Raw genomic sequence first — 25,708 nt, 5'->3', positions numbered from 1 at the left:
CCATTCACTCTGTTCCCCTCCTCCTTAGGACAAATGAGAAGAACCTGTCACCAAGTACGAGATTTTTTGGGTATGTGTTGAGTAAGAGATGCCTGACAGTAAAACGTCCATCTTGCCCTGATTTCTGCCTGGGATGCTGCAATGTCGAGTGAAATAACCTCCCAAGCTGGCTCTGGTGCAGTGGTATTTTGGCTTATGCTATTGCTAGGAGCTTTCTCTCTGGTGAGCTCTTTCTGTGTCTCTGTGTTCCAGATCTCTGCCTCTCTTTGCTCTATTTTTTTTTTGCCTTTGCCTGGGATGCGTTCTGTCTGTAATGCATCAGGAAGTAATACGCAATGAGGAAACTTTCGTCGTCTGTGCATCAGGGAGAGAATTATTGACCGAGTGCTGAGCAGTCAAGTTATTGATTCAAACCATAGCCCAGTCTCTCCGTCTACCGCTGGAGTGGCTGGTTGCATCCTTCTGGTTCAGTGCATTTAATCGGATTCCCTGAGCTGCCGCGCAGACGGGGAGTGTTAGGACCAGATCCATCTATCATGTTCGCTTCGAAATCCAGCTCCGTATCCCCTTCCCCATCCATGGAGCAGGCAGATTCAGATGCTCTGGACATCAGCACCAAGGTGCAGCTGTACGGCGTGCTCTGGAAGAGACCTTTCGGGAGGCAGTCGGCCAAATGGTCCAGGAGGTAAGCCTCAGTCACTGAGGGATGTTAAGGTGAGATTCAAAGCCTAAGCCTGCGGGTGAGTTGCAGCCTGAGTGCTTAACTCTTCAGGTGCAGTTAGCCAGGCAGAGACAGGGAGTGAAACTTTGGGCACGGACTCGGGAGAGCAGGGAAGCTGCTTCACGCACGTGTCACCCCAGTGTGCTTGCTGCTTTACCTGCCCAGCCCCTGTGCTACTTGCACTGTGGAAGTACACAGGGACCGGCTGCCTCTGGATAACCACCCTGCAATCGTTTCATGAAAGAGAAAGAGCCGGCTCATATATTTTTGCCCTCAAATTTCTTGGCTTTGTTTATTAACGCTTGTTAAAGCTCTTTGAGTTGTCTGTGAGTGAGACAGCCAGGCTGAACAGACTGCACGTGTACGGTCTGCGGGGTTTGTGGAGCAGCATCAGTGGCGCTGGGAACAGCGAATGCAGGCTCAACCCTGGGGAAAAGGTGGCTCCGAAATCTCTCCTGTCGGGTGCCAGGGAGTTGTCAGCTGCCCTGCGTTGTGTATCAGCAGCCAGGAAGTTTGGAGCTGGAAAGCATTTGCTGTAACCTTTTACCGAGGTTAGAAGCATGCTCTGTAATGCTGATGGGTCAGTTTGAGGTTTAAAGTTGTATTGCTGAATCTCACAGGAGGGTTTCCCGCTGGCTGTCAAGTGATGAGACACAACTGTTTACGGATGGGTACTCACACAGAAACATGGTACAGCTCTTTCTCATTGCTCACTGGGGGTATATGATCCAATGGATTAAGCCTTCCAGCGTTCCTGGATGGCAGATCAACGTCACCACTGACAGATACCCAGTGAGATGACTAGCAGCCAAGAAACCTGCATTTTCACCCTACCTCTGCCAGAGAGACGTTTTGTGACCCGGGATTTGTCATGGCCTGTTAAAGAAGGATAGCAGCATCTACCTGCCTTTAGTAGTTTGTTATCTGCAGATGAAAAAGTCTGCCAGAAAAGCACAGCAATGTTGTTTTCTTCCTCCCTGCTCCCCACCTTCAATGACACAGATGAGTCATTAACAGAGGAAGCCTGAGTTACCCCTGGAGCTGAAACACAGTTTTTAGCTTCTGTAGCAGCGAGCGTCTCAAGGGTTTTTGGAAGATTGTATTAACCCGCACGTGAGCGGTGTCTGTTGGCGACCTCTGGTACTCACCTTCTGTGTACTTCTTCTGCTGCAGTCTGCAGTGTAGACACAACACATCCAATTCATTTCTAAACCCAGCTTTCCCAGTTCAGGTCTGTGTAATAACCACGGTGCTGTCCAGCCTGGACACGTGAAGATGGCATGGCCTGGAAAACCATGGCCTTTTTTCACCCAGGAGGGAATTTGTGCTGATGCTCCCTACTCGGCTCCCAGATATTGATATTTAAATGAATTACGTCTGGAAAGTAATGTGGCTGTGTTACAGAAAAGAAGTGGACAGAATGACAGAGGAGAAGGTTAATTTGCCATGGAGGAGACATTCTTAAAAAGCTTTCTTCTTCCTAATCAAAATTTCTTGCGGGCAAATGGCCCATCTCTGCTCTCTCTGCCATTATTTATTTAGTGCTGTTCTACTCCTAAAGTCCCCCCATCTTCAGCAGGTGGTAAATATTTTAGTGATAGGTGGGGAGAGATGGGGAGGTGACCATGAGACAGGGATGATGTGGAAGCTGCGAGCACAGCCCCTGATGGTCCTGGGGAACAGAGATGGGTCAGTGGGAGATGGACACAGGGAACCCGTAGGGTTTGGAAGGGAGGGGTTTCTGGACTAAAAGGACTGGAACGGGAGAAACAATAAGTTGGTTTTTCTTAATCACAGGAGAGGTTTGCTTTAACTTAAACATCTTACACATTATTATAAGTCAGTCCTTATGGGAGGGATAAGGACCAAGTCATCCATTCCCCTCATCAATCCCCATGCCCAGCAAGACACAGCTGCTCAATTGCATTATTTTATGAAGAGGAGAAGAGATGCTTCCCACTGCAGTTAAATTAAGAATGGGGATTTTAAAAAAAGGCTATTGCTAGATACAGGTGAGGATCTGATCTATGAGCAATGCAGATTTTGTCCCGAAATCTTGGATCACTGCTTATTTTCTATTTGGTATTTACAGGTAGTAGCTTTGCTGTGAAGTAATTTTGCACTGGGTCTGTCCTGAGCAAAGTCCTTCCAAGTTACGGGGGATAAACCGGCGTGTAATGGAAGGGTTGATCACATCGGGCCATCAGCCATGCGGATGGGTCTGCGTGGCTGTTGGGTGCATGATGCTCACTGGCTTGGTCCCATTCATTTGCCTGTGGCAACAGTGCTGCTGGAGACACTGAGAAGAAAAGCAAGCGCTTAAGGGTTGGGTGGAGACTGACTCGATCATGGATCGAGGAAAACAGTCCAGTGCTTTGGTGACTGATATCCCAGGTCTGGGGATTTCGCAGCAGTAGAGGTTATGCAGTGAGGGTCAGCAGAGCCTTGTTTCAGTCAGGGCTGGTGTCTGATGGCTCCTGTGAGGACACTTGACATGAGGCAGTTGTCTGAAGCGCTTTCAGTCCTTTCTCTTGCCTGCACTGTGCTCTGTCCTGCAGCCTGAGCGTTCGTGTGCTGCTGTGGGTGCTGCCCTAGGGTGGGCTGGGTGCTCCTGGCAGTGGACCAGCGTGGCTGTGTTTGTCTGCCAGGGCTGACGTCTGAGCGTGCTGGCTCTCAGAGCTTTATTCTGAAATGCCATTAGCAGCATCCTAGCTCCTCTCTCTCCAAGAGAAGAAGTTCAATTCCTTGGCTAATGTGAACTTTTCCATGTAAAGTAACATCCTTCCAATCTTCTGAGTTTACTGGTGTTTTGGACCACTCTAAGCTTGGAGTGGCTTTGGAAAGTCATATTCCCAGTCATAGCCTCATCCTCTTGACTTGGGGTCCTCCTCTTTCCAACAAGCTGCACCCCATTCTTCCTTCCAATCAACAGCAAGCGGTTTAGCCTCTTCCCTACTGCAAAAGCTGTACTGGTAAAAGCATCAGCCTGGTTTCATTCTAGACTTAATGAAATGCACAGGGTATGGGCCTGCCCTGGATGTGGCATGAATGAGGTCCTGTGGCTTTCCAGGTAGGAAGTGACACATCCTCCTCTACTGTGAATAATCCCAGTCCCACATAGAAATGTCAGGCTCTAAGCTGTCACCATTCAGGCGTGAGGCTTTGGGGCCAAGGGGAACAGTTCCAGGAGGGCATCTGCTCAGTGGTCAACCAGAGTCAGAAAAGCAAGGAGGAGGATGAGGAGTTGAAAAGAGTAGAGAACAAACCGCAGAATGTGCTTATACCTCTGAGTAAATCCATCAGAGATGCCAGGCTGCTGCCGGAAGGAGGCACAGTTAAGAGAGGAATTTTCTCTTCTCCTGGACCAGCCCTGGCTGTGGCATGGCAAAGCACGCACGTAACCTTGTTTGCCAGCAGAGGGGCTAGCCACTGGATGTGGCTGCAGGACAGATGGGAAGGAGAATTGTTTAGGGCTGTTTTCTGCTCTGAAAACCTGCAGAGCAGGGTCTGTCTGTGCAGCACAGGGCAGCAGGGCCATGATGGAGCAGACCCTGTGCTCCCCTCTTGTACTTGCAAACTTGCCTCCGGGGCGGTGGCTGTTGGGAAGCGTCCACCTCTCCCTGCCCCAGGTGCCAGGGCAGGATGCAGGCAGGAAAGCCTGGGGCTGGCAGGAGAGGAAGAGTGAGGGACAGGTATGGCGATCTCTGAGCTGACACGCTGATAAAGAGCTTTTTCTTTCCTGAGCTGTCCCCAGAGAGCAAGAACTGGGCTCATCTGGTAACCGGGATTCGCTGCCTCTGCTCCTGGACCGGTGCCCAGGAAAAAAACGATTGGAAGGAAGGACCAGTGAGACCGCTGCAGTTTCATAATGTAGGCACTTAACGTGGGCCATTGCCACTTCAAAAACTTCCACAAAGATTAGCTAATTAATCTCATTAGCTCTCTGTGACACAAAGCAAGCACTTCATCCCCAGAGAGCAGGTATCTCTGCTTGTCCAGTGTGGAGCTGTTGTACCTAATCCCGGCAGATCACATCTCTGGCTTCACATCCAGGTCACTCTGTTACTCTTCCTCTGCCATTCCAGTTTAATTACATGTGGTTTCAGTGGCTTCTTAGTGCCAGGATCTAATGACAGGGGATGGGCAACCCAGAGGAGCTGACCATGTGTGAATGGCTCTTGTGTTCTTTGTGTTGTGGATGGAGTGAGCACAGCTGTACTGGGTCTTCTCACCTCCCACCATCGCTGCTGTTCTCCAGCCTTTCTGAAAGTCACTCTGTTCTTAAACCTCTCTTTTTTTTTCCCTTGTTTTTATTCAAAATCTTTCCCTGTCTTTCCAGCACTCCCTTGTCTTCCACTGGCACGCCTGTGCCTAGTTCATACACGTGTGCAGTGTCTCCAGCCCCTCAGTCCCAGTCCCAACTGGATGTCTCTACCCGTTCTCCCTTGGCCATCTTTGCCCTTTTTGCTCTTTCTCACCTGTCTGCCTTCAGCCCTTACCTTGCTCTTGAGTCTTCATCTCTCTTTCCACCGTGCTGCATCAGTCACCCTCGTATCACCGTATGGAGAGCTTGTCCTGAAAATCAAAGTCAAAGTGGTAATCTTAGTTGCTGAGAAGTTGCCTCCCAAGTAAGGATAGATGAGGAAATACGATCTGAGCGTGAATATGTTATGTCCATCAGCTAAACAGATTTTCAATGTTTTTTCTTCATTATTTACTGTGGGGTTTTGTTACTTATTTTTTAAAACTCGTGTTTTGTGTATTTGCATTCCAAATCCCCCAAGATTCTCTCCATATCTGTGAGGTGATCGGGGATCTAAAGGTTCATCAGTCAGCCAGAGGCACATCCATTCTGAGAGGCCTGCGCCACGCTTTGGTCTTGGTTTTGGTTTAGTTTTATAGATAATGGGGGTTATCATAGAGATTATTATAGAGATTATGGGGATTATCAGGAGTCCCAAGCAGACAAAAAGTATGTAACAAATTAAAGCCTGGCTTTAACTGTGTGTTGACATTTGAATTAAAAATCCCACGTAGTTAAAGATCAGCAGCTTTACCTGTCTTGTAGATGTTCCTCAAGTGTCTTCAGATAGAAAAGATCACTGAAGGCAGTGAACAGACTTTCACCATTTCACCTGGTGTGCTCTTTCCTTACTCAGTTTTGTGTTTGTACCCGCAGTAGCTGGTTCACTCTCTGAGCCACTGGACCAAGCACAGTCCAGTGACCAGGCAGGATGTGCTTGTTCTTGAAATACGTTCCTTCTGTGTTCATTGTGCCGGTGGGGTAACGTGTCCCTCTGAAAACAAAAATCAAGTCTTGTTGAACTAAGCATTAGAGACACGTAGTGAAGATGCAGCCACTCAGAAGAAGAATTTGTCACAGAGTTAATGACAAGAGATGGGAGGAAAAATTAAGCAGAAAGCCAGAAGGCTGCTGCTCACAGAAATAATGTGGGCAGGAAGAAGCAGGAACAAGCCCTGTCTGCTCTGTGGAGGTCTCTCTGATATCTGCCCTGGGGGTCAGCTCTGCCCCTGCTGCAGGGGCTGTGGCTGCTCTTGCCATTAACACAAACATTGGAAAATACCAATCCTTGTTTCTATCATCTTCGCTGGGTTCCTCCTTCCCATTGCTGCCTACCATCACAAGGAAACCATTCTGGTCTTGATCTGTGACACTGGCAAGTGATTTTTAGGATGTTGGTTCTCATTTCAGGAGGGAAAGCAAGTTGTGTCCCACAAACTGGCCACTTCCCTGTGCATCTTAGGCATCTCTTACAGTGACACAGGGAGAGCTGGAGCAGATGGGGTCACAGGCTGCTTTTCCAGCTGAGGGGACATAGGCTACAGCTCCTGGGGTGCCTGGGGACACAGGGCCGGGCTGGGAGGGAGATGGGGTCTCCAGGGTGGAAGGTGAATATTTATTGTTCCTGCTCAGATAACTTGCTGGGCAGGCTTTACTGTGGACGAGCACCTTTTTGGTCCTCTACCAACTAATGGCTGGACTTGATGATCTTGAAGGCCTTTCCAACATAAAGGAGTTTATGCTTCTATGCTAAATGAGTTCAGTGCAGAAAATGATTGGTTTTTTTTTCACTGAGTCATGCTATTCTGCTTAAAGAGATTTTGCCAGACTGGTCAGGAACAGGCAGTGAGGCTTGGCAGTCAACCATGATGTTCCTGGAGCATTAAGTGAGAAGACAGCGTCCTGCTGAGGCAAGTATAGATGGGGCACGTGAATTGCTGCTCATCTTTGTACGTCCTGGAGATTTCTGGGTGTAAATATGTAGATGTTCCTTTGAAACAGTAGGTCCAGAGCTCAAGCTTGCTGCAGGGGTTCGTAAGTTTGGCGTTGTTCTGCGTCTTTCAGGCCCTCTGCTCGTGTTTTCATGGCACGTGGCGATTTCATCCGTGCTGCCAGAGCCGTGGCAGAACATCAGGAGAAAGCTGGTGGAAGTGCTAAAGTTTTCCCCTAACAATGCTAATAATTATTAATAATATGATGATGATTATTATTATCTGCCAGCTTTGACTTTTCTCTTTAGCTTTAGGGACTAAACTGGTACCAAATTGCTGTGCTCGTCTGTATCGGAGGCAGCGCTTGGCTCCATCTGACAGGCCCTGTGCTTCAGGACTGGGGTGGGCACAGGCACGTGGAGGTACCAGGGCTGCTATCGTGGATCAGACCTCTTGTCCCATAGCCCATCTCTATTGCTGTACGACTGGAAAGTGCTGCCTGGAGAAGTCTCTTCCTGATGCCTCTCGGTGGCATCTTTCTGCCCAGAAGCAGGAGGGTTTCCTGGGGATGTTCCCATTGCTCACAGGAATCTCTTATCCTTTCCAGATTCCTCCTGAGCTCTTGTCCTTGGGACCACATGAAAATGATTTACACAGCAGTGCTTTGTGCAGAGTAAAAAGGCATTCTTTATTAATTTCCAGCTTATTCCCTTTCAGTTTCCTTCCAAATCCTTCTCCTCTCTGATCAGAAAATATGTATGGAACAGTGCGACACGTTTTCTTTTGTGATTTTCTCCTTTGAAATCTCTACTAAACCAGTCCCCATCTTTTCAGCCACTCTTGAACGTTTTTGAGTGCACAGAGATTTAGATGACACTTAAGCTAAGTCAGATATCTATCCCCTGTACCACTGCCTGCAGAGTAAGGGCAACCTCAATTTCTGAAGAGAAGAGGGACTCTCGCAGGGGCGATCCGAACACCCTAATGAGCTAAAAGTGACACTCGTTAATCACAGCTACGGGGACACGCTCCAGTAAAGTAGAGGCTTGGTTTACAGAAGCTGTGGTATTTTGTGGCTGCTATGCAGTGTTCATCAGAGCATACCTGAGGCTAACTGAGCAGAACGAGGTACATTTTAACGTGATGCATATGAGGAAAAAAAAAATTCAATTTCCCTTTTATAAAGGTCAATGACAGGAGACTTTGCCAGGAGCTCTGCTTAAAAATATCTCTAAAATGTATTTCTGCTCCTGAGTGCTCTCACGGCCAATCTTTTGCCTTGAGAGTTGCTTGCGGGTGCTGTCCTGTGGCTCTCCCTGCTCTGGTGGGAACGCTTCCCTTCTGGCTTATGTCCAGATGGGAGGAAAGAGGGTGGCAGAGAGCAGATTGCAAAAATAAGCTTTGAGTTGCTTTTAGCCGCTGTGAGAGACCCTTAAAAAAAGGATCAGATCTCTCCCAGTAGATTGAATGCGACACCTGGGCTAGACAGTGTACAGGTCACCATGCCAAAGGCTTTGGCTGTGCTCCTGTCTTGGATGTAGGCTGCTGTCCTGTTCCTCTGCGAGTAAATGGTGCTGTGGTTTGCCTTCATCACTGGTGTGTGTGCTGTGGTAAACTGGACTCTTGGCTCTGAGAAGTGAAGCACCTCACCTTTAGGCTTGGATGGAAAGAGGAAACTCTTCTGTTCACAAAGCAGCTGTAGTCGGGTGGAGGTTTGCTTGTGCTGTGTACCACAACCTCTGTTCTAGCAGAATTTATTTCCTCTGTCTTACAGGTTCTTCATCATTAAGGAAAGCTTCCTGCTGTACTATGCTGAGAGTGAGAAGAAGAGTTTTGAAAGCAATAAATACTTCAACATCCACCCCAAGGTGAGCAGCGTTTGCATGGGAGAGGGGGTTATTCCAGCTTTTCCCCCACTGCCATGGGCCCAGCAGATGAAGAGGCAAATCACAAACTTCTTACAGATACAGGGAAGCCTCAAAAAAAAGCAAGAGTCACGTCAGTGCCTCTTCAGGCTCCTTGATTCAGTAGGTACATGACTAATGTACCTCTTTTTACCTGATAGTAGACGTATGCCCTTGTTTTCATGATCTCCTAAGCAATTAACCTTGTGGCTGTGAGAATACCGTTGGCAAAGCCAGTGGAGGGGCTAACAGCTTTGGTTGCTGACTGTTCCTGACCTGTACTCGCACTGGTAGGCAGTCGCAGCAAGCCCCTGCTAACCCACATAGCCCTGAGAAGCAGCAGCCTCTGGAGCTGTGCTGTGTAGTGGGACTCCTTGCTCCGAGCCTGCTCTCATCCTCTGTGGTCACTGTAGGCTGACGGAGCACGTGTCCTTCCAGAGTTGCTGATTCCACTGGACTGGTCAGGAGCAGCAGGACACCCACCCGTCCCCACACAGCACGTGTGGAGTGTTGACCTACTGGTGGTGACTGTGGTGAATGCACAACCTCTCTCATGGTACCACTGTGAATCTGCAACATCTCCCCTGCTGGGAGATCACCTCCTCCTTGGTAAAAGAGGTCCCATTTCCATGTTCTAGCTAGCAGCCTTCCCTCTAAGCCAAATGCAGGGGAGCCAGAGGAGGTGTCCAGGAGACCACTTGCAGGTCTCCTGGTGCTGGTGTGAGTCCCTCTCCTTGTCATGAACTGTGTTTTCCTCTCCTGGGGTGGCCAAGGCAGGGCAGGGTCCACAGGTGACTGAAGGGGAGAGTTCAGCTCCTGGTTAGTCAATGGTTGCACTTGATTTTGCTGACTGATTGGAGTGCTCTGGTTTATCCCCAGGGTGTCATACCCCTGGGAGGCTGCATCGTGGAGCCCAAAGAAGAGCCCAACATGCCTTATGCCATAAAGATCTCTCATGAAGACTTCCACGTAAGTAGACTTCTTCTCTTCTAAAAAGACCCACCAAACACCACAAAACATTTTAACGCTGATGAGCAGAGCTGGATTAGCAGTCTTTCCCACCCCACCAAGCCATACCCAGCCTCTCTGGGCAGGCTGTCCGGCGAGAGAGGGTAGCTTAGCATCCCAAGTGCCCTCAAGGCTTTGCCACTGCTCCTGCTTTGACAACCAACAAGGAAACTTGCTCCTTCTGACAGCAGGTCTTACGATACTAGCAGAGCAGTAGACAGATATTCAGGAGCCCTAGAGCTCGCGTTGCCCTATCATTTTATTCCTACCATGACTGCTTGCTGTATAGCATCTCTTTCCACCGTGTGGTAGGCCTGGGTCATCTTTGCTCCCATGCGGTGGGCTCTGCTCACACCACAGCTGTGCTGTGTCCTGTCCATGCCCTGAGTGCACAGAAGTGTGTAAGGCACCAGCCTCTCTAATCCGGGTTTTTTTCCCCTCCTTTCCTCTCTTCTAGGGTAACATTGTTCTAGCAGCTGAATCAGAGTTTGAGCAGGCTCAGTGGCTGGAGATGCTACAGGAGTCTGGAAAAGTGTAAGCTTCTTTCTGTTCCTTATTTTCTTCGATCTGCTCTGTAGATGTATAAAGGATAAGGAGGAAAAAGCCTGGCTAGGAGGACTATGGGGAGGCAGACAAGCTCTCCAAGACTAGTGAGACCTTCCCTTGCCTGCTGGACCCATCCTTTTCCTACATGAGAAAGCTGACACAGAGCTTCCTGTGCTGGTGTTCAGTGTGACTCTGCTAACAACCCCAGGCTGTCATCTGCAGAAAACCTCCCTGCACTGCAGATGTATGAATCTGGGCTAAGGTAAGAGCAGAACAGGCAAGGCACGAAGAGAGAGACTTTAAGCAATGAGCACTTTGCTCTGCCCTCCAAACACTCGGTTTGTTCCAACACCGCCAGGCTAAAAATGTTTGTAATTAATGGGGATCACAGCGTTAGGGTGGATCAGCTCGAGCCAAGCTCTGTGCTGCTGCAGTGAGCCCACCTTTGGCGCTGGAGCAAGCTGTCACTCCCACAGCACCGCATGGACTGCGGCACTAAGCTGGCCATTGCAGCCCCATGGGACACAAGACCCAAGGCAGAGCTCTGCCACCCACGCAGCACGAGCAGGCTTGGCTGCTGCAGAGGAGGAGGGATCCAGATCTAGCCCTTGATTAATTCGGAGGATTTCTTCCATTGTACAGGTCTGCAACTGCCTTCACTGATGTTAGACTTATTGCCAAAAGCAATAATCTGGGGGCCAAATTAACCTTTCAGGTGCATGTGGGAAGGAAGGGAGTGTGGCTGCACAGCTCAGGAGGGGTTCTCCCTGCTTATTTCACACAGCTAGCCCTTTCTCTGGTCCTTGCTTCAGTATTCCAGCACTTGTGTTTAAAACAGGAGCTGGGCAGTGGCTGCTGTGGTACAGCAGGCGACCTGCACCCAGCTGAAAATCTGCCCGAGACACCCCCTGCCCTCCCCTCTCTGCTCCTGTTCTTGCAGCTCCTGGGCCAGCTTGATCAGTGCTGATGAGAGCCTGCATGTGAGGAAAAGCACAGATTATGTGATTTATGCTTGCAAGGTCAGGCTGGGAGCTAAGCAGCAGCCAGAAAGGCACAGCATGGGCCAGTAAATTGATCTGCAATGAACAGGAAAGCGAAAAGGACTCAGCTGAAATCTAGGCAACCCATTTTAGCGCCCTGTTGTTCCTAGATCGAGAGTGTACTGCTGATGGCACTGCAGCATTTCCAGTTTATTGTGACCATCCTGTGGTCTCCCTCATTATTTAAAACCAGCCAAAGGAAAAATAAAATACCCTCAAAAAAGCCTCAACCTCATAGACTGAGATTTTGTTAAATAGGGGAAAAAGGAACAAACGTAGGATGGGAAGTGTCCTCTATTCTCTCTCCTTTGTTTCCATTTTGTCTGCTGCCTCTTTATATTTGGGGCAGGTGGATGTGTGTGTGTGTGTGCTGCACAAGTGCTTATTACATCCCCTATCACAGTCTAAGTGCTGCCTTCAGCTCTTCACTTCTTTCCAAGTCTCCTGGTTTGACAGGGAAGCCGCTTACTCAATGCAGAGGGGAGCAGAAGGGAGCAGAGGTCTCTCCACCCTTCTAATGTGCAGTGGCTTGAACTTATTGCTCCTGCCAGATCCTGATAGCTTTTCAGAGCCACACAAAGGAGGGCAATGCAGGAAGCCCTGACTCAGCCAGGCTCTCTTCCTACCCAGAGAGGCTTTTCCTGCTGCTAGTAGGGGAGAGAGGCGCACACACACTTTCTATGTCCATAGCAGCATTCCTTTCACTGGTTAAAAGCAGATCTGATGGGCAATAGGGACAAAAACCCCAACCACGTCACTAGATCTTTTTGTTACGAGAAAGTGATGGACTAGGATGTGGCTGAGCCCAACACTGAGTGCTTGTTCTGAGAAATGTGCTGACAGTTGCCATGCCGTGTGCCTACCTGTGACACTGCTGGGGACGTTTTGTGATTGGCATAAGAAAAATAGGAACCTGGCTTTGGGGAAGGAGAAGAAATTGGGTTGTCCTCATTCTCTTTTGTTTTCTGGAAGATAATCGTGGCTGCTGCTGGATGAGAACCAATTCTCTCTCTCTCTCTAGGCCCTTGGCAAAACTACACTCCTTCCTTTCTTGACCCCATACTCAGTCCTACTTTCTTATACCCTGTCAACTTGTGTGTCCATGCTGTTGTGTCCTCTCTCTCCTCTTTCCCATAAATATAGATGCTTATCTATCCTGGGCTATTACCTAGCGAGGACTAGATAACATAGCACATACATACTGTGAATCCTGAAGTACTGTGCCTCCACAAATCAGTTGTGGATGCTCCCGAGAAAGGTGTTCCCAGTGCTGCAAAAGGACTGAGGTAGATGATGTTTGAGTTGTATAGCAAATGGAGATACTACACAGCTTTGGGGGTTTTTTTTGCAGAAGGATGTTATAAGGGCACTTACTATGTGTCTCAAGAGCATTCCTGACCCTGTGCTTTCCAGTATTTTAAGCAAAGTGGCTTTTCCTGATGCAAACTCACTTGATAAGAAGAAGGAAAGACAAGTACTGGCTCACCCCTCAGCTGCAGTCAGAGCCTGTACCTCCCCACGGGGGTGGTTACACATCAGCATGTGTTCCAGCAGATAAAAGGAATAAAAGCTTAAATACTACGTGGTGATATGGGAGCATCTTCTAAGATACACAGTAGTGGGTATAATAACCTTCAAGTTATAGACAGGGAAACATCTTGTAAGGCTGGAGGGAGGGAGCACTGAAGAAGTGAGCCTAATAAACAGACACCTTAGAGGCTACAGCGGCTTTGAAACTCTCCAAGTAATCATATGATAAACCCTGCTCCCCCCAAGCTGTTTGCTGCTGTTTTCTCTGGGATCAGATTCATCCCGTATCAGGGCACGTTAGTGACAAAACACATTCACACCCACATGTTCTCACTCCAGCTGAAGATGTCTACCTGTGGGCTAAACGTCACCTTTTTAATTAGCATTCTAATTTCCTCTGCACTTTAGAAACATCCTAGATGCTCGTTAGCTGGAAAGAACCCCATCTGCCTGCAGAGAGCACAGGGTAGTGCTTGGGCTGCCTGGTCCCTGGGGTGATGCGTGTTTAATGTATTTGGCTTTTGTAAGAGATGAAGTACAGGATGCCTTGAAATTGTTTTACAAGAGGCTGCCAACTTGCTGCTTCTGAAAAGCTGCAATTTCAAATGGCTCACGAAGAGGCCTGGTATAGGAAGGATGACAGGTATTTAATATTAATAAGCTCTTTTAGGAATTGACAAAGATGGCAGAATTTCTGGGCAGCAATTGCTGTTCCTGTATGTGCATCTATATAAATAGATCTAGATAATATGAGATTAATTTTATGTATGCATACTACGTGCATAGATTTTTTTTTTTTGTCTAATGGAGCAGGAATAGAAGCGAGTGGCAAACTCCATTTCTGGTTCTGGTTTTGATTCGTATGTCCTCGTCCTTGGTATTTGATGTCTGTGTTAAAGCCTGCCCTGTACATCAGCACCATCAGTTAATGGGTGTCTGCTCCACAGGCCTTTTCGGCAGCTTAGTTTCATAATGTGCTCAAGAGACCTTGAGATCCTCTGGCCAATGGTCCTACAATAACACAAGGTACTCTCTGAATATGCCTGTTTCCTTTAACTCTCCCTGCTTGCCAGCATCTTGTCTGGCTTTTGCCTCTGGTTCTTCACTGTTTTTACAGGGAAAGGCATTTAACTCACAGCGTTGGGCCAGACACCAAATACTGGTGGTTTACAAGTTTAGCAGAGGAGGGGTTGGTTGTTCCCAGGATGGATGGATGATGGATACCAGAAAGGCTGTGGGAAGGAGTGGATAAACAGTTAATTTAGAGAGTCACTGTCCCAACTGATGAGAGTCAAAGCGTAGATTCCTTGGCAGATTGCTGGTCTGAGGCCCCTGCCTGGCTCTGTGGCACCCTTTGCTCTCTTGCATTGTCTGCTTTGTGTCCGCTCTCCATAGGACCTGGAAGAATGCCCAGCTGGGAGAAGCCATGATCGAGAGCCTGGAAGCCCAAGGTCTGCAGCTGGCCAAGGAGAAACAGGAGTATTTAGGTAGGAAACTCTGATTTTCAAAAGCCATAAACCCCAAATGAGCCAATTTGCTTTTCTGGAGTTGTCACTGTGGTCAAGCCAAGCAGCTTACAGGTTTTTACTGTTGGCTTTTACTGGGTGAAGCTTTTGAGTAGAAAGCAGCTGAAATTCACATTTTGAAGGGAGTCAAAACATGGAAATGCGAAGGTAGGATCTGGATTACCTGTGCGGAGTGTGAAAGGAAGACTGTGCCTTGGCCAGCACGCTGCAGCTGCAGATGGCTGGACTGTGCAAGTGGTTGCTGCCCCCGAGAAGTTTGCACGTGCTGATTTCAGGTCCACACCAGGCAAACAGCCCATGCCCTTGTCTCCCTGAATCACACAGGACTGGTATTTCTGAGGCTGGTTGCAGCTTTTCATGCATAAGTTGTTCTCCTCTAGTTGGTTTGGGTTTTTTTGGTCTTACTCTACTCTTGTCTGCATTTTCCCACACTGCTCATGTTGGAAGTGGCAGCGTTTACACGGGCTTGTCTGAGGTGTCTAATGGCAGTGGCTGTTCTATCACTGCATACTCTGGGCAATGAAGAGAGAGCAGTTGCTCCAGATGAACGCAGAAGGTTGGAAGAGACTTCTGGAGGTTATCTAGTCCAACTCCTACTCAGAAAACAGCCTCTGCATGGCAGTTCCCTCCTGACTGCATTGGGAGGTCTGTCTCCCCCTTCATTGCCTATAGCAAGAGCCAAGAGAGAGCAGCCTCTTTAACCCAGATGCCTCCTAAGTTGGAGCACTCCCCAAGAAAAGCATAACAGCTCTTCTGGCTTGGAAGCTGCTGGTCACATCGGCTCTAAACGAGCTAGCGGCACCTTTGTGTGATTTCAGGTTAGTGATGCCCTGAGCCAGGGCTCCTGGTCTCTACTCCTAATCATCAAGCCACTGGAGGAATCTTGAAGAGCCTTTTGCATTTCTGCATCCATGCTGATCAGGAGCGATCTCAGTAGAAGGTTTCACATGTAGCAGTGATCATAGTTCAAGTGTCAAGGCACGTTTCTTCTCGCCATCTAAGCGCCATTCACACGTGTGAGCTGATGGGTGGGCTTGTATGTGAGGCAGGCAGGAAGGATTGGTTCCATACCTGGGAAAGGGACAACAGGGAGTGCTGAGAGGAGGACCTGGCAGACAGGAGGAAAGTTTTGTCAAAACATCACTTTGCAACCGCCAGAGGAGACTAAAGCACCTAAGAGACTGGAGAGCCACAGTACGATAGAAGACAAGGTGACGGAGGAATAGAAATACACATTCCGTGGCACGGGAGATATGGGATATAAAATACACGTTCTGCTGGGTTCTTTAGTCCGTAACAAGAACATTCAGAGCTGGTCAATTGTCACAGTTGGTTACTTCCTTTGACAGTAACTGTCTCTTTATTCCTACATAACTCCTACGGCTTCTACCTCATTAGCCTTACCTTCAATGATCTGTGTCCATCCTGTAGTTTGGTTTTGAGCTCAGGCACTGCTCCTGGCAGCAGGACAAGGCTCTCTGTAGCGAGCAAGCACTGCTCTGGGGAAGTCCCTGAATGCCTCCAGATCCAGGTTCCTCTGGGACTTTGCAGAGGGGCGGAAGGTGGAAGGTGGTAACCCCTGTTGAGGTCAGAGCGCAGCATGACACAGATATATCAGGTCACAGTGTAAGGATCAGAGCAGGTCTTGAGTGGGCTGGTGTTGAGGGGAGCTTTTCTCAGCAGCAGAAGTTTTGTGGCTGAGATCAGGGACTGGGCCCCTCACTGTAAGAAGGATGTTGAGATTCTGGAGCGTGTTCAGAGCAGAGCCACAAGGATGGGGAGGGCTCTGGAGAACAAGCCTGATGAGGAGCGGCTGAGGGAACTGGGCTTGTTTAGCCTGGAGAAGAGAAGGCTGAGGGGAGACCTCATCCCCACCTCCAACTGCCTCAAGGGAGCTTGGAGAGAGGTGGGTGCTGGTCTCTTCTCCCAGGTGATGGGGGATAGAACAAGGGGAAACGGCACCAAGCTGTGCCAAGGGAGGTTCAGGTTAGAGCTAAGGAGGAAGTTCTTGACTGAGAGGGTCGTCAGAAGCTGGCACAGGCTGCCCAGGGAGGTGGTGGAGTCACCATCCCTGGATGTGTTTAAAGAGCGGGTAGATGAGGTACTTAGGGATATGGTTTAGGGGGTAGACAGGAACGGTTGGACGTGATGATCTCAGAGGCCTTTTCCAACCGAGCGATTCTGTGACTGGTTTCTGGGCTTGGCTGGGACATCCCAAGGTGACGATAGGGAGCTCTCAGTAATGCACAGGGGGCTGACGAAGAAGGTGATGTGCTGGGCAGGTAGGGATGGGGCACTGAGGAGGAGAACAGTCTGCTGCTATGCAATGTGCGACCCTGAGCACCCACTCAACCTTTCCGTGCCTCTGCTTCCTCGTGTGTGAAGCAGAGATAAGGACGTTTTCCTGACTCAGCTAGAGGATGGCAAAGGTCAGTTTGTTAATGTATTTTAAGAACATTAAGAGGAAACCTTAGAAGGAGCACACAGCAATATGGTGGTTTAGTTTTAAAAAGTTATTTGGCAGGAGGGAAATTACAGAACACCCCATTGGTGTCATCTCAGCCTTTGGAGCCTCCCAGACAGATATGCACAGAGCGATAGAGAACGCTGCATTTCCAAGCTCCAAACAGTCAGTGCTTCATACCAATAAATATCCCCGGGATATAAATTGCTTTTCTCTGCATTTGGCCTTTGTGTGTGTGTTTGCAGATAAGCTAATGGAAGAAACAGAAGAGCTGTGTCTGCAGAGGGAGCAAAAAGAGGTGAGTGCCTATTGCAAGCCGATTCCCTTCATCTTCCGTGTGGCAAGACTGGGACATCAGGAGTTGCTGGTTTAAGAGCACACCGGGTTTCAGGGAGGGAGGCTGCAGAGCCACGTGTCTCCAGCCAACCCCTGGGCCCTGTGGATGCAGAGAGGAGTAAGAGCTGAGCCATGGGGTGGGTCCTGGAAGGGTATCCCTGCTCCCCTTCCCAGGCACTTCACATGCAGCGTGCTTGTGATTATGTCTCCAGGAGGACCAGGGGGTAAGATCGGATTAAATTCATATTCACTGGGTTGAGTTAAGCACTTGTTATTTGGTAGGTTCAAGAGGACTCTGGCAATCAACTTGTCCATCTCCCCAGCTAGAAAGCAAATAAACAGGATTGATGTTGTTCTAGTGTAAAGGTACCATTATGAGGAACATGGAGTAGCAAAAAGCAACGTGGTTTATTCTTTGGACACACCAGAGATGGGGAAAATGTTGCACTAGGGAAAGCCCAAGAGAGCACTCCCTTATATGTGACTATTACGCCCTGATTTATGAAGTTTATTATTGTTTTCCAAACAATCCCTAACTTGTATTTGCTTAATATAGAAGTAGCTCATTCTAATTGCCCTCGGAGAAAAGCGTGGTGGAATCAGACTCGCTGTGGGTCTACAGCAGCACAGGTTAAAAGTCCAGGGAAGCCTTTCCTAGCTCTAAGTGTGTCAGCAGGGCACATTCCTGTCTTCTCTTCTGGTCCAGGAACTGGAGCGCCTGAACCAGGTTCTGGAAGCAGAGAAGCAGCGGTTTGAAGAGGTGGTTCGGGAGCTGCGGCTGGAGCAGGAACAGATCAGACGGTAAGGTCTGTAAGGGGAAACTGCTCTGGGCAGGGAAGGGACACGAACTCCCACACTGGGCAGAAGCATTGGCGTTGTGGTGAATCAAACCAGTGGGTGAAACCCGGCTATTCTGTGCATGTAGGAAGGAAACAAATGCCATATTGACCAACACGGGAACGGCTGATATCTGTTTACCTGCATTTGCTATTGCTTGCATGACCAGCAGAAGACAGCTGGGTTTCACTCTGCACTCAGGACTCCAGCAACCCCATTCTCAAAGGGCTGGGACATGAGCAAGCCCCAGAGGAGTCGGGGTTGCATGGCAATGGACTGGTGCTAGAGGATTTCTGAGGCAAATGGTTTTCTTGGCTGACCAGCCCTGTGGGCTCCAGACGTCTGAATGTGATGAATGACAAAGATGAAGTTGCCTCACCAAGAATAATTCTGTCATTTTAAGGGTTATGCTATGCAATATATGAACAGTAAATATACTTAGAAGGGGAACAATCCAAGTGCTTTGCCCTGTGTATTGAAAGGGCGTGTTTTACCGTTGTCCTCCCTTTTTCCTTTTCTCTTCCTAAATAACATCTCAGAAAAGCCCGTGTGATTTTTGCAAACCACTTTTGTGTTCATAGACCTAAACCTGTTTAGATGTGAGTGCCCTGCCTGAGCTGTTCCCAATTGCAACCGTAGCCCTGCCCTTGCTAGAGAAGCACACCAATGGTTTTGGCTTGACAGCCAGGAGGCACAGTAAAGCTCCTGGTCTCTCAGTGCGTTCAAGCTGCCCGTACCAACTACCGGTTGCAGATCCTGCACTAAGAAATCCACAGCCTGTGCAGACTGAGTGTGGCCTGTGGGGTGAGTGTTCCCCTGCAATAGCTGTCACCCCTTTTGCTTCTTTAGGGAGCTAGAGCTCACAGCCCGCTCCCTTAAAGGAGTGGAGGAAGAAAAGACAGAGCTGCGAAGCCTGACACAGTCCTTGCAGAAAACCCTAGAGGTTCCCCTGCAATAGCTGTCACCCCTTTTGCTTCTTTAGGGAGCTAGAGCTCACAGCCCGCTCCCTTAAAGGAGTGGAGGAAGAAAAGACAGAGCTGCGAAGCCTGACACAGTCCTTACAGAAAACCCTAGAGGTGAGTGACCACTTCTCCCCTCTGAGTGACAGCATTTTGGGAATGACCTATGAGAACTGACCGGGGCTGAGAGCAATGCTGTCCCCTGGAATGAACTGTGAGTGACCACTTCTCCCCTCTGAGTGACAGGATTTTGGGAATGACCTATGAGAACTGACCAGGGCTGAGAGCAATGCTGTCCCCTGGAAAGAAGCTAACATCCGCTAATGCTGGAGCAAAGTCCTGCGCGGATAAACGTGCTCACTCGGTAGCTGATACGAAGGCCAAAATCCCCTGCAGAAATGAACTAGGAGTGACATGGAGCCCAGCAGAACCAAACTTGCCTCAGCAGTGATATGAGGTAGGACGATAACCACAGGTTGCAGTTTGGGAAGCTCAGGCTGAACTTTCCACCAGACAGGTAGGGAAGCAGTGGGAGAGGCTGAGGAACCTCCGTCTTGGAAGGTTTGCACATCTCGACAGTAGAAAGCCACAGCTGAGCACATCTTGCTGTGCTGACAGAGCAGCTTTGGACTGGAGCCTCCCAGAGGTCCCTTCCAGCCAACAGGGCTGTAAGACTGGGAGAGCTTTCTGATAATTTTTAACTGCGGCTCCCTAAGTCCTGATGGAAATTGGAGCAGGAGAGAGGCATTCCTTGTTCACAGAAGGGAGCGTGGTTCCTGGGGGGAATCATGTACCACATGAGAATGTAGGAAATGGACTTTTGATGTATTAAATCCTTTCCTTACTTGGTATCGCTCTGGTGGAAAGTGGCTTTTCTAAATGTATATTGTGAAATTTCCATGCAAATGGCCTCCTGAAGCCTCAAAGTCATCCTTAATATTCATGTCAGATCCTGTACATTTGTCCGCTGGTGTTCCCTTGAGCTCTTCTCCTTGTCCACAGTTATGAGTATGGGGGAAGAACTGGAAAGCTAGGGAAGAAGCATTCATGCCCTAGCTGCACACCAGACCTAAAACTTCACAGGAATACAGCACATGTCCTATTGCCCTGCAGTTAGAAATACCCCAGAGGGGATGCCTCTTGCTCACACTGAGGAGCAAGGTGAGGAGGAAAGGCAGGGGAGCTGCCTGCATTGGTGATGCACTAGGGAAGCACAAGGCTCCGGTCCCTGTGCTGGGGATGCTATGACCAGCATATCGTGTCAAAAGAGGCTGCAGGTTCTTGCCCCCTTGCATAGGAAAGGCTATGGTGGAAGCTTGCTCCTGAAGAGGCGGGCAGGAAGGGAAAACCACATTTTGTTACTCCTCTTTTTAACCTGAATGGGGAAGGTGGATGGAAGGAGGAGCCAGGCAGGAACGGGAGCAGAAAGGTTAGACTTGGCTGATACTCACAATCTCTGCCCTTCTTCAAGGACCTGTCCCTGGAAAAGCAGCAAATGCTGGAAATGCTGGAAGAAAATGAGAGCCAGCTCCCACCTCCAACCAGCCCCAGCAAGGAGCAAAGCCCCATCTGGGAACTGCACTGTGGCCTTCAACAGATTGAAGAGAAGATGCAGCAACTTCTGAAGGAGAAACTCCTGGCAGAGAAGAGGTGAAGTGGGGGCAGGGGCTCTTACAGTGGTGCCAGAGACAGGGATGTGGGACAAGATGTGACCCACTGTGAAGAGGGTGGTGGGAAAAGAGGTGTTTCTTCACCCCCTCATAGGTGGGAGGCAATCAGAAAGAGCATGGCTAAATATTTCCAGGCTTAAAATCAGGATCACTTCAAAACTGTTCTCCTATTTATCCTGAGACCTGCAGAGGGACAAGATCTTTTATAATTTCCACTCCTGGATGTGGTAAAGGGAAGAGGACGCTTCTGCCCTGCTCAGGCGTAGTGGTGCCAAATGACGTGGCTAGCTGCTGACTGGCTTTTTGGTTGCCAAGATGAGTCTGGGAGCTTGTCTGGTTCCCATGGCAGGAGTTCAGGTTGTAAATGCTTCAGAGGGGACAGAGCGAGGCAGAGCAGCTGAACTCCTTGCTGCCTCTTGAGCCTGCTCCTTTCACATCAGGACTCAGGCACGTGAATCCATTTGGTGTTCATGGCCTTGTCCATAAGAAGCGTTCGGTGCTCCTGGACCTCGCCTGTGGGTTGGAAATGTTCTGTTCAAGAATTGCCCACCTGTGTTATTGAACTGAGACGCAGTCAGCGCTCCTGTTTGCTCAGGGCAGCTGGGCAGTTAATCGTGCTCCACTGCCATACTGAGCCCCTTCCTGGCTGTGAGTTGTGCTGGGGTGGGAATGGTTGCCTTCCTTTGCTGTGCCATGCCCCAGGATGAAGGAGAATGAGGAGCGGTCCCGAGCGCTGGAGGAGGAGCGGGAGTTTTACTCTGCCCAGTCGCAAGCGCTGCAGAACTCGCTGTCGGAGCTGACTGCAGAGAAGATGCAGACGGAGAGAGACCTCAAGGTACATCACATTCTGCTGTCCCTGGGCCCTGAGTTCTCTTATTTTCCCTTTCAGTTCTTCCCTTATCAAATAGGAGATTTGAGGTTATTTTTGTTTTCATTTTCTAGTTGCAAATATTTGTTGGCTGTGTTTCAGATCACGGTAACATGTGAAGTTGCCCTGTTGTATCTATGTAGCACTACTATTTATCATTCTGAGGCCTGATTAACACATTCAATGAAAGTATTTTTAATTTCCTACTGTGAAAAAGCATCATCTAAAGCTGGAGGGAGAAAACAAAGTAAAAGAGGAAAGCAGACATAATGAAGAATAAAGCTTATTTCAGAGAAAAGTTAAAATGGGCTTTGCAGAACTGAGCGGAAATCTTCCCTCCTCGTCTGCGCTCAGAGGATCAATTTTCAGATTTGTAAAACTTCAGGAGCCTCTGTGTGAACTTGGGTTCAAAAGCAGCAGGATACGGGTGAGACACCAGCCCTCCTTCATTACCCAGTTATGGAAGATACCTTGAATCTACGCAAAGCTAATTGGGAAAAGTATGCTTTTTTAAAAAATAAAATCTAAATACTGTAAAGGTTATGCTTATTACTGGCTGTTCAACACTCATCCTCCTCCTACAAATACTTTGTCCAAAAAAAACCCCAATTCTTTTTCCTGCACCTCCAAGATTTTCTTATAATGTAACCTCCCATTTAGCCAAAATAACGGTAAGTTGACTTAAGCTGTATTAGTTGTTCTCATTTGCTAAGCTACTGCTGATATTATACTTTATTTCTACCTTTTGTGTTTTGTTTCTGAAACTAAGTACTGTGGGAATTGACTGCCTTTACCTCAAGTTAGGCTCAGCTGGATGAGATGAGAAGATGTCCCCCCCTTCCTGTTCAGTTCCAAGTACTCGGATAAGCACAAATTCCCATGCTGAAATCCCACCTCTGACTCTACATGGCTTGCACAGTGGGAGGGAAGCTGTGCAAATGAAAGCCAGAGTAAGGGAGAATTCCTAAAATAATCTGGACTTCAGATTCTGTCTGAAGACACGAGGAACAACTTTTGTGTTGTCTTACAATATCTCTTGTCGTTTCTCAAGCTGTTTTTCAGCAGTGCTTATTCTCCTTCTCAGGCTGAGGTGAAGGTGCGCATGGATCTGGAGAGGAGACTGAGAGAAGCTGAGGAAGCGTTGCAGAGCTTGGAGCAAGGCTTAAATTCTCTGGATCGCAACAAGGAGAAAGAGGAGAAGATGAAAGCAGATGTCAGTAACTTGAGAAGTAAGTCAGTCGTCCGTCCGCTCTGCTGATGAGCAAGCTCTGGGACAGGAAATATATCTACCCATCTTCCCAGAAACACAAATCAGTCCCTAAATTACCAAAGCTGCACGTAACGTGCTCTCCCAACTCCTTGTACCTCAAACACACCTCCCTTTTGAGGAGCCGGAATGTGCTATGCAGGCACTTGGGATTTTGCCCTCAAAGGAGGGCAAAATTACCTCAACCTTCCCTGATAGGTGGAAGACAAACCTAGGGGCAGAGATGAGCAAATGCTTTCCAAAATGTCCAACAGGAAAGCTGTGGCAGAGCTGCAAAGATTGACAACGTCTGAGTTATAGAGTGTCCTTTGATTCCCCTCAGGAAAATCTCTCTTCTCAGCCTTGGTTAAGGAGCACATCAGCAGTTTAAGGAGCATCGTGGTTGCTGTAGCAACATGCTGGTAGGTGACCCAGCAGGTGAAGTCTGGATCCTTAATCAGAGCTGAATCACTGCATCAGCCCAGCACTGCTGAGATGACTGCAGCCCACAGCTCGGGTGTAAGACTCAGGTTCTCCACAGCTTGTCCCTGTTCCTTTGCTTTCTCTCTCTTTAAGATGGGGCATTACTCTAGCATCTGGCTTCAGTCAGTTTGGGAATTGATAGTAGAGCTTCAGTGGGGTGATGTCTTGCTCGTTTTCCATCCTCATGTATAGTGCAGGGGAGAGCTGTTATGAAGATGCTGTATCCGTGCAGTTAAGGCTTATTTCCAGTGAAAGGTGGGTGCATTTGGCCACTGTAGGAAAAATCAAAAAGTCCTGGGGCATTCTGAGTGCTGTTACCTCTACAAGCATAAATAGTTTACATATATATACAGACATGTATATTTATCATTTATATGTAGAAATACATGTAAATAAAGTAAGTATTATTCAGTAGTTTCTGCACCAGATTTCTAAACTGAGACAAAGAACCTGGTTCTGAACTTCATCCCACTGGCTCAGAGCCATGGTAAGAAAACAGAGCTGAAGTGGGTGTGCTGAGCTCAGCATTCAACTGGAGCTGAGCTACCTGCACAGGGTGTACGTGAGCAGCCTCTGGTACTGAATGCCTCCTGACACTCATTTCCAGTCTCAGATCTCGGGGGATGTCTTCTTCAAAAGAGTAAAAATGTACTGATGAGAAAAAACACTGGAGAAAGTGAGTGGACCAGCGATGTTTTCTTTAACATCAGTCCCAGCGCAGCCCGATTGCTGCAGCCTCTGCCCAACCCTTCCATGCAGGAGTTGGGGTGCATTAGCACGTGAGCCCTCTGAACAGAGAGGGGCCAAGACAGCAAGACCGGAATGGCAGAAGATAAACCAGTTTGACTATAATGGGGGGAACAGGCCAAGAAAAGCAGCTTGAGTGGCAGACTGGGACAGTATAAGGGTGTTCAGAGTTCGTATGTGGAGATACACATGGAGCCTGTAGTGGGTGTATGTATTAGTATTTGCCATGCTCTTAAGAAATCTCTGGCCACATTTGGCCTTGGGGTGCGTGCCTGTGCCAGTGTTGCTAACACCCTCCTCTCCACAGTTAGACTTGACTGGTTTTAGAAGTCCTTCAAAGAAAGCACAATGAGATACCTCTGCTGCAAGAGAGTTGAGAAGTTTTAACATAATATCAGAGGTTTTTGGCAGTTGAATAATGAGCAGTTGTGGGAATGATTGATGGGGAATGCACGACTGCAGTTTTTTCTATAATTTGAGTACGCATTTGTTAGGGACTGGAGGTTCTTGTCGCTTGGAACTTGTTCATTCTGATATTCTGGAGCTTCATGGAATATTGTTCATGAAGATCTAGGGGGGTGTTGAACATCATTACCTGGCTCAGCCCATCAGTCAGTGCAGTCCCTTGCAACTGGTTCCTTGCTTGAAATGTCTCTTGTCACTGCTCACAGTGGTGTCTTCTCTTCAGAGTTCTTCGAAGAGTGCATCCGCAATGCCGAGCTGGAGGCCAAGATGCCCGTGATCATGAAGAACTCTGTGTACATCCACAAGGCTGCCACTCGTCGCATAAAGAGCTGCCGCTTCCACCGCCGGAGAGCCAGTGCTTCGTGGAATGACCGTAGGTATCCGTAGCTTCTTACTCTGTATCCTGCAGGAGCAGGTTTGTGCAGATGGGTCTGACAGAGCAGTAAGGTCTGCAAATGCAGTTCACGTTTCATATTCCCTAGTGGAAGAATGGAGCCACAGAGAAACTTGGAGTTTCATTACCCGGAGAGCAGCCACTGAGTCTGCATGCTGGTTGCTGCCTCTTGATGTATGTCTACGGAGAACTGCTGTGATGGTCCTGGGCACCTAAAAAACCATATATGCTCAAAGCTGACTTCATCTGAATGCTTAATCATAGACCGAGTTAGGTTGGAAGGGACACCTGAACATTGTCCAGTACCTGCAAGGTTAGATCAGGTTCTACGTAGAACCCTAAATCAGAGGCACCTGTGAAGAAGAAAAGTGTGTTTCCATGCTGTAAGCATTTTCCTCCTCTGAAAGCAGTAAGGTGAAGTTAAAGGGCTGTTAAAGTGCAATGGTTAGCTCACCGCCTGCCAGACTCAGGTGTGTTGGTCGCATGGCTCCCATGCTCTAGTGAAGTTTTGTCTCCAGTTTGTGTCCCGTACGGAGGGCACTGACCTTTCTGTGCTGCTCTTGTTTCAGTGAAGCAGTCCCAGTCCTTCATCGTCTCACATGCAGAAGCTGAAAACATTGAGGAGCTGAAAGAAACTGCTAAAAGACTGAGCCGGGACCAGCGCTTCAGGAAAACTCTCTATCAAATCATGAGGTCGCAGAAGGATTCTGCTTCGGGGGATGAAAAGTGA

At 48.5% G+C, this 25,708-nt stretch overlaps 1 protein-coding gene across 1 annotated transcript; it reads left to right on the top strand.

Annotated features, from left to right (window-relative positions):
- The first annotated feature begins 536 nt into the window (after positions 1-536).
- PLEKHD1 (pleckstrin homology domain containing, family D (with coiled-coil domains) member 1) lies at positions 537-25,708 on the top strand. Its single transcript, XM_010192312.1, has 13 exons — positions 537-685; positions 8,730-8,823; positions 9,739-9,828; positions 10,325-10,401; positions 14,379-14,470; positions 17,219-17,271; positions 18,016-18,110; positions 18,996-19,089; positions 20,577-20,755; positions 21,478-21,610; positions 22,728-22,872; positions 24,808-24,957; positions 25,548-25,708. Exons 1-13 carry the CDS (start codon positions 537-539, stop codon positions 25,706-25,708), a joined length of 1,512 nt encoding a protein of 503 aa, XP_010190614.1.

Source organism: Mesitornis unicolor, unplaced genomic scaffold (genome assembly GCF_000695765.1).
Source record: "Mesitornis unicolor isolate BGI_N332 unplaced genomic scaffold, ASM69576v1 scaffold9599, whole genome shotgun sequence".
Classification (NCBI taxonomy): domain Eukaryota; kingdom Metazoa; phylum Chordata; class Aves; order Mesitornithiformes; family Mesitornithidae; genus Mesitornis; species Mesitornis unicolor.
This window is presented reverse-complemented; position numbering and strand designations above follow the sequence as displayed.

Coding starts and splice junctions, on each gene's coding strand:
- PLEKHD1 (XM_010192312.1), top strand. CDS start 537: ATGTTCGCTTCGAAATCCAGCTCCGTATCCCCTTCCCCATCCATGGAG. Junction 10,402..14,378: donor CTACAGGAGTCTGGAAAAGT/GTAAGCTTCTTT, acceptor CGCTCTCCATAG/GACCTGGAAGAATGCCCAGC. Junction 17,272..18,015: donor TGCAGAGGGAGCAAAAAGAG/GTGAGTGCCTAT, acceptor CTTCTGGTCCAG/GAACTGGAGCGCCTGAACCA.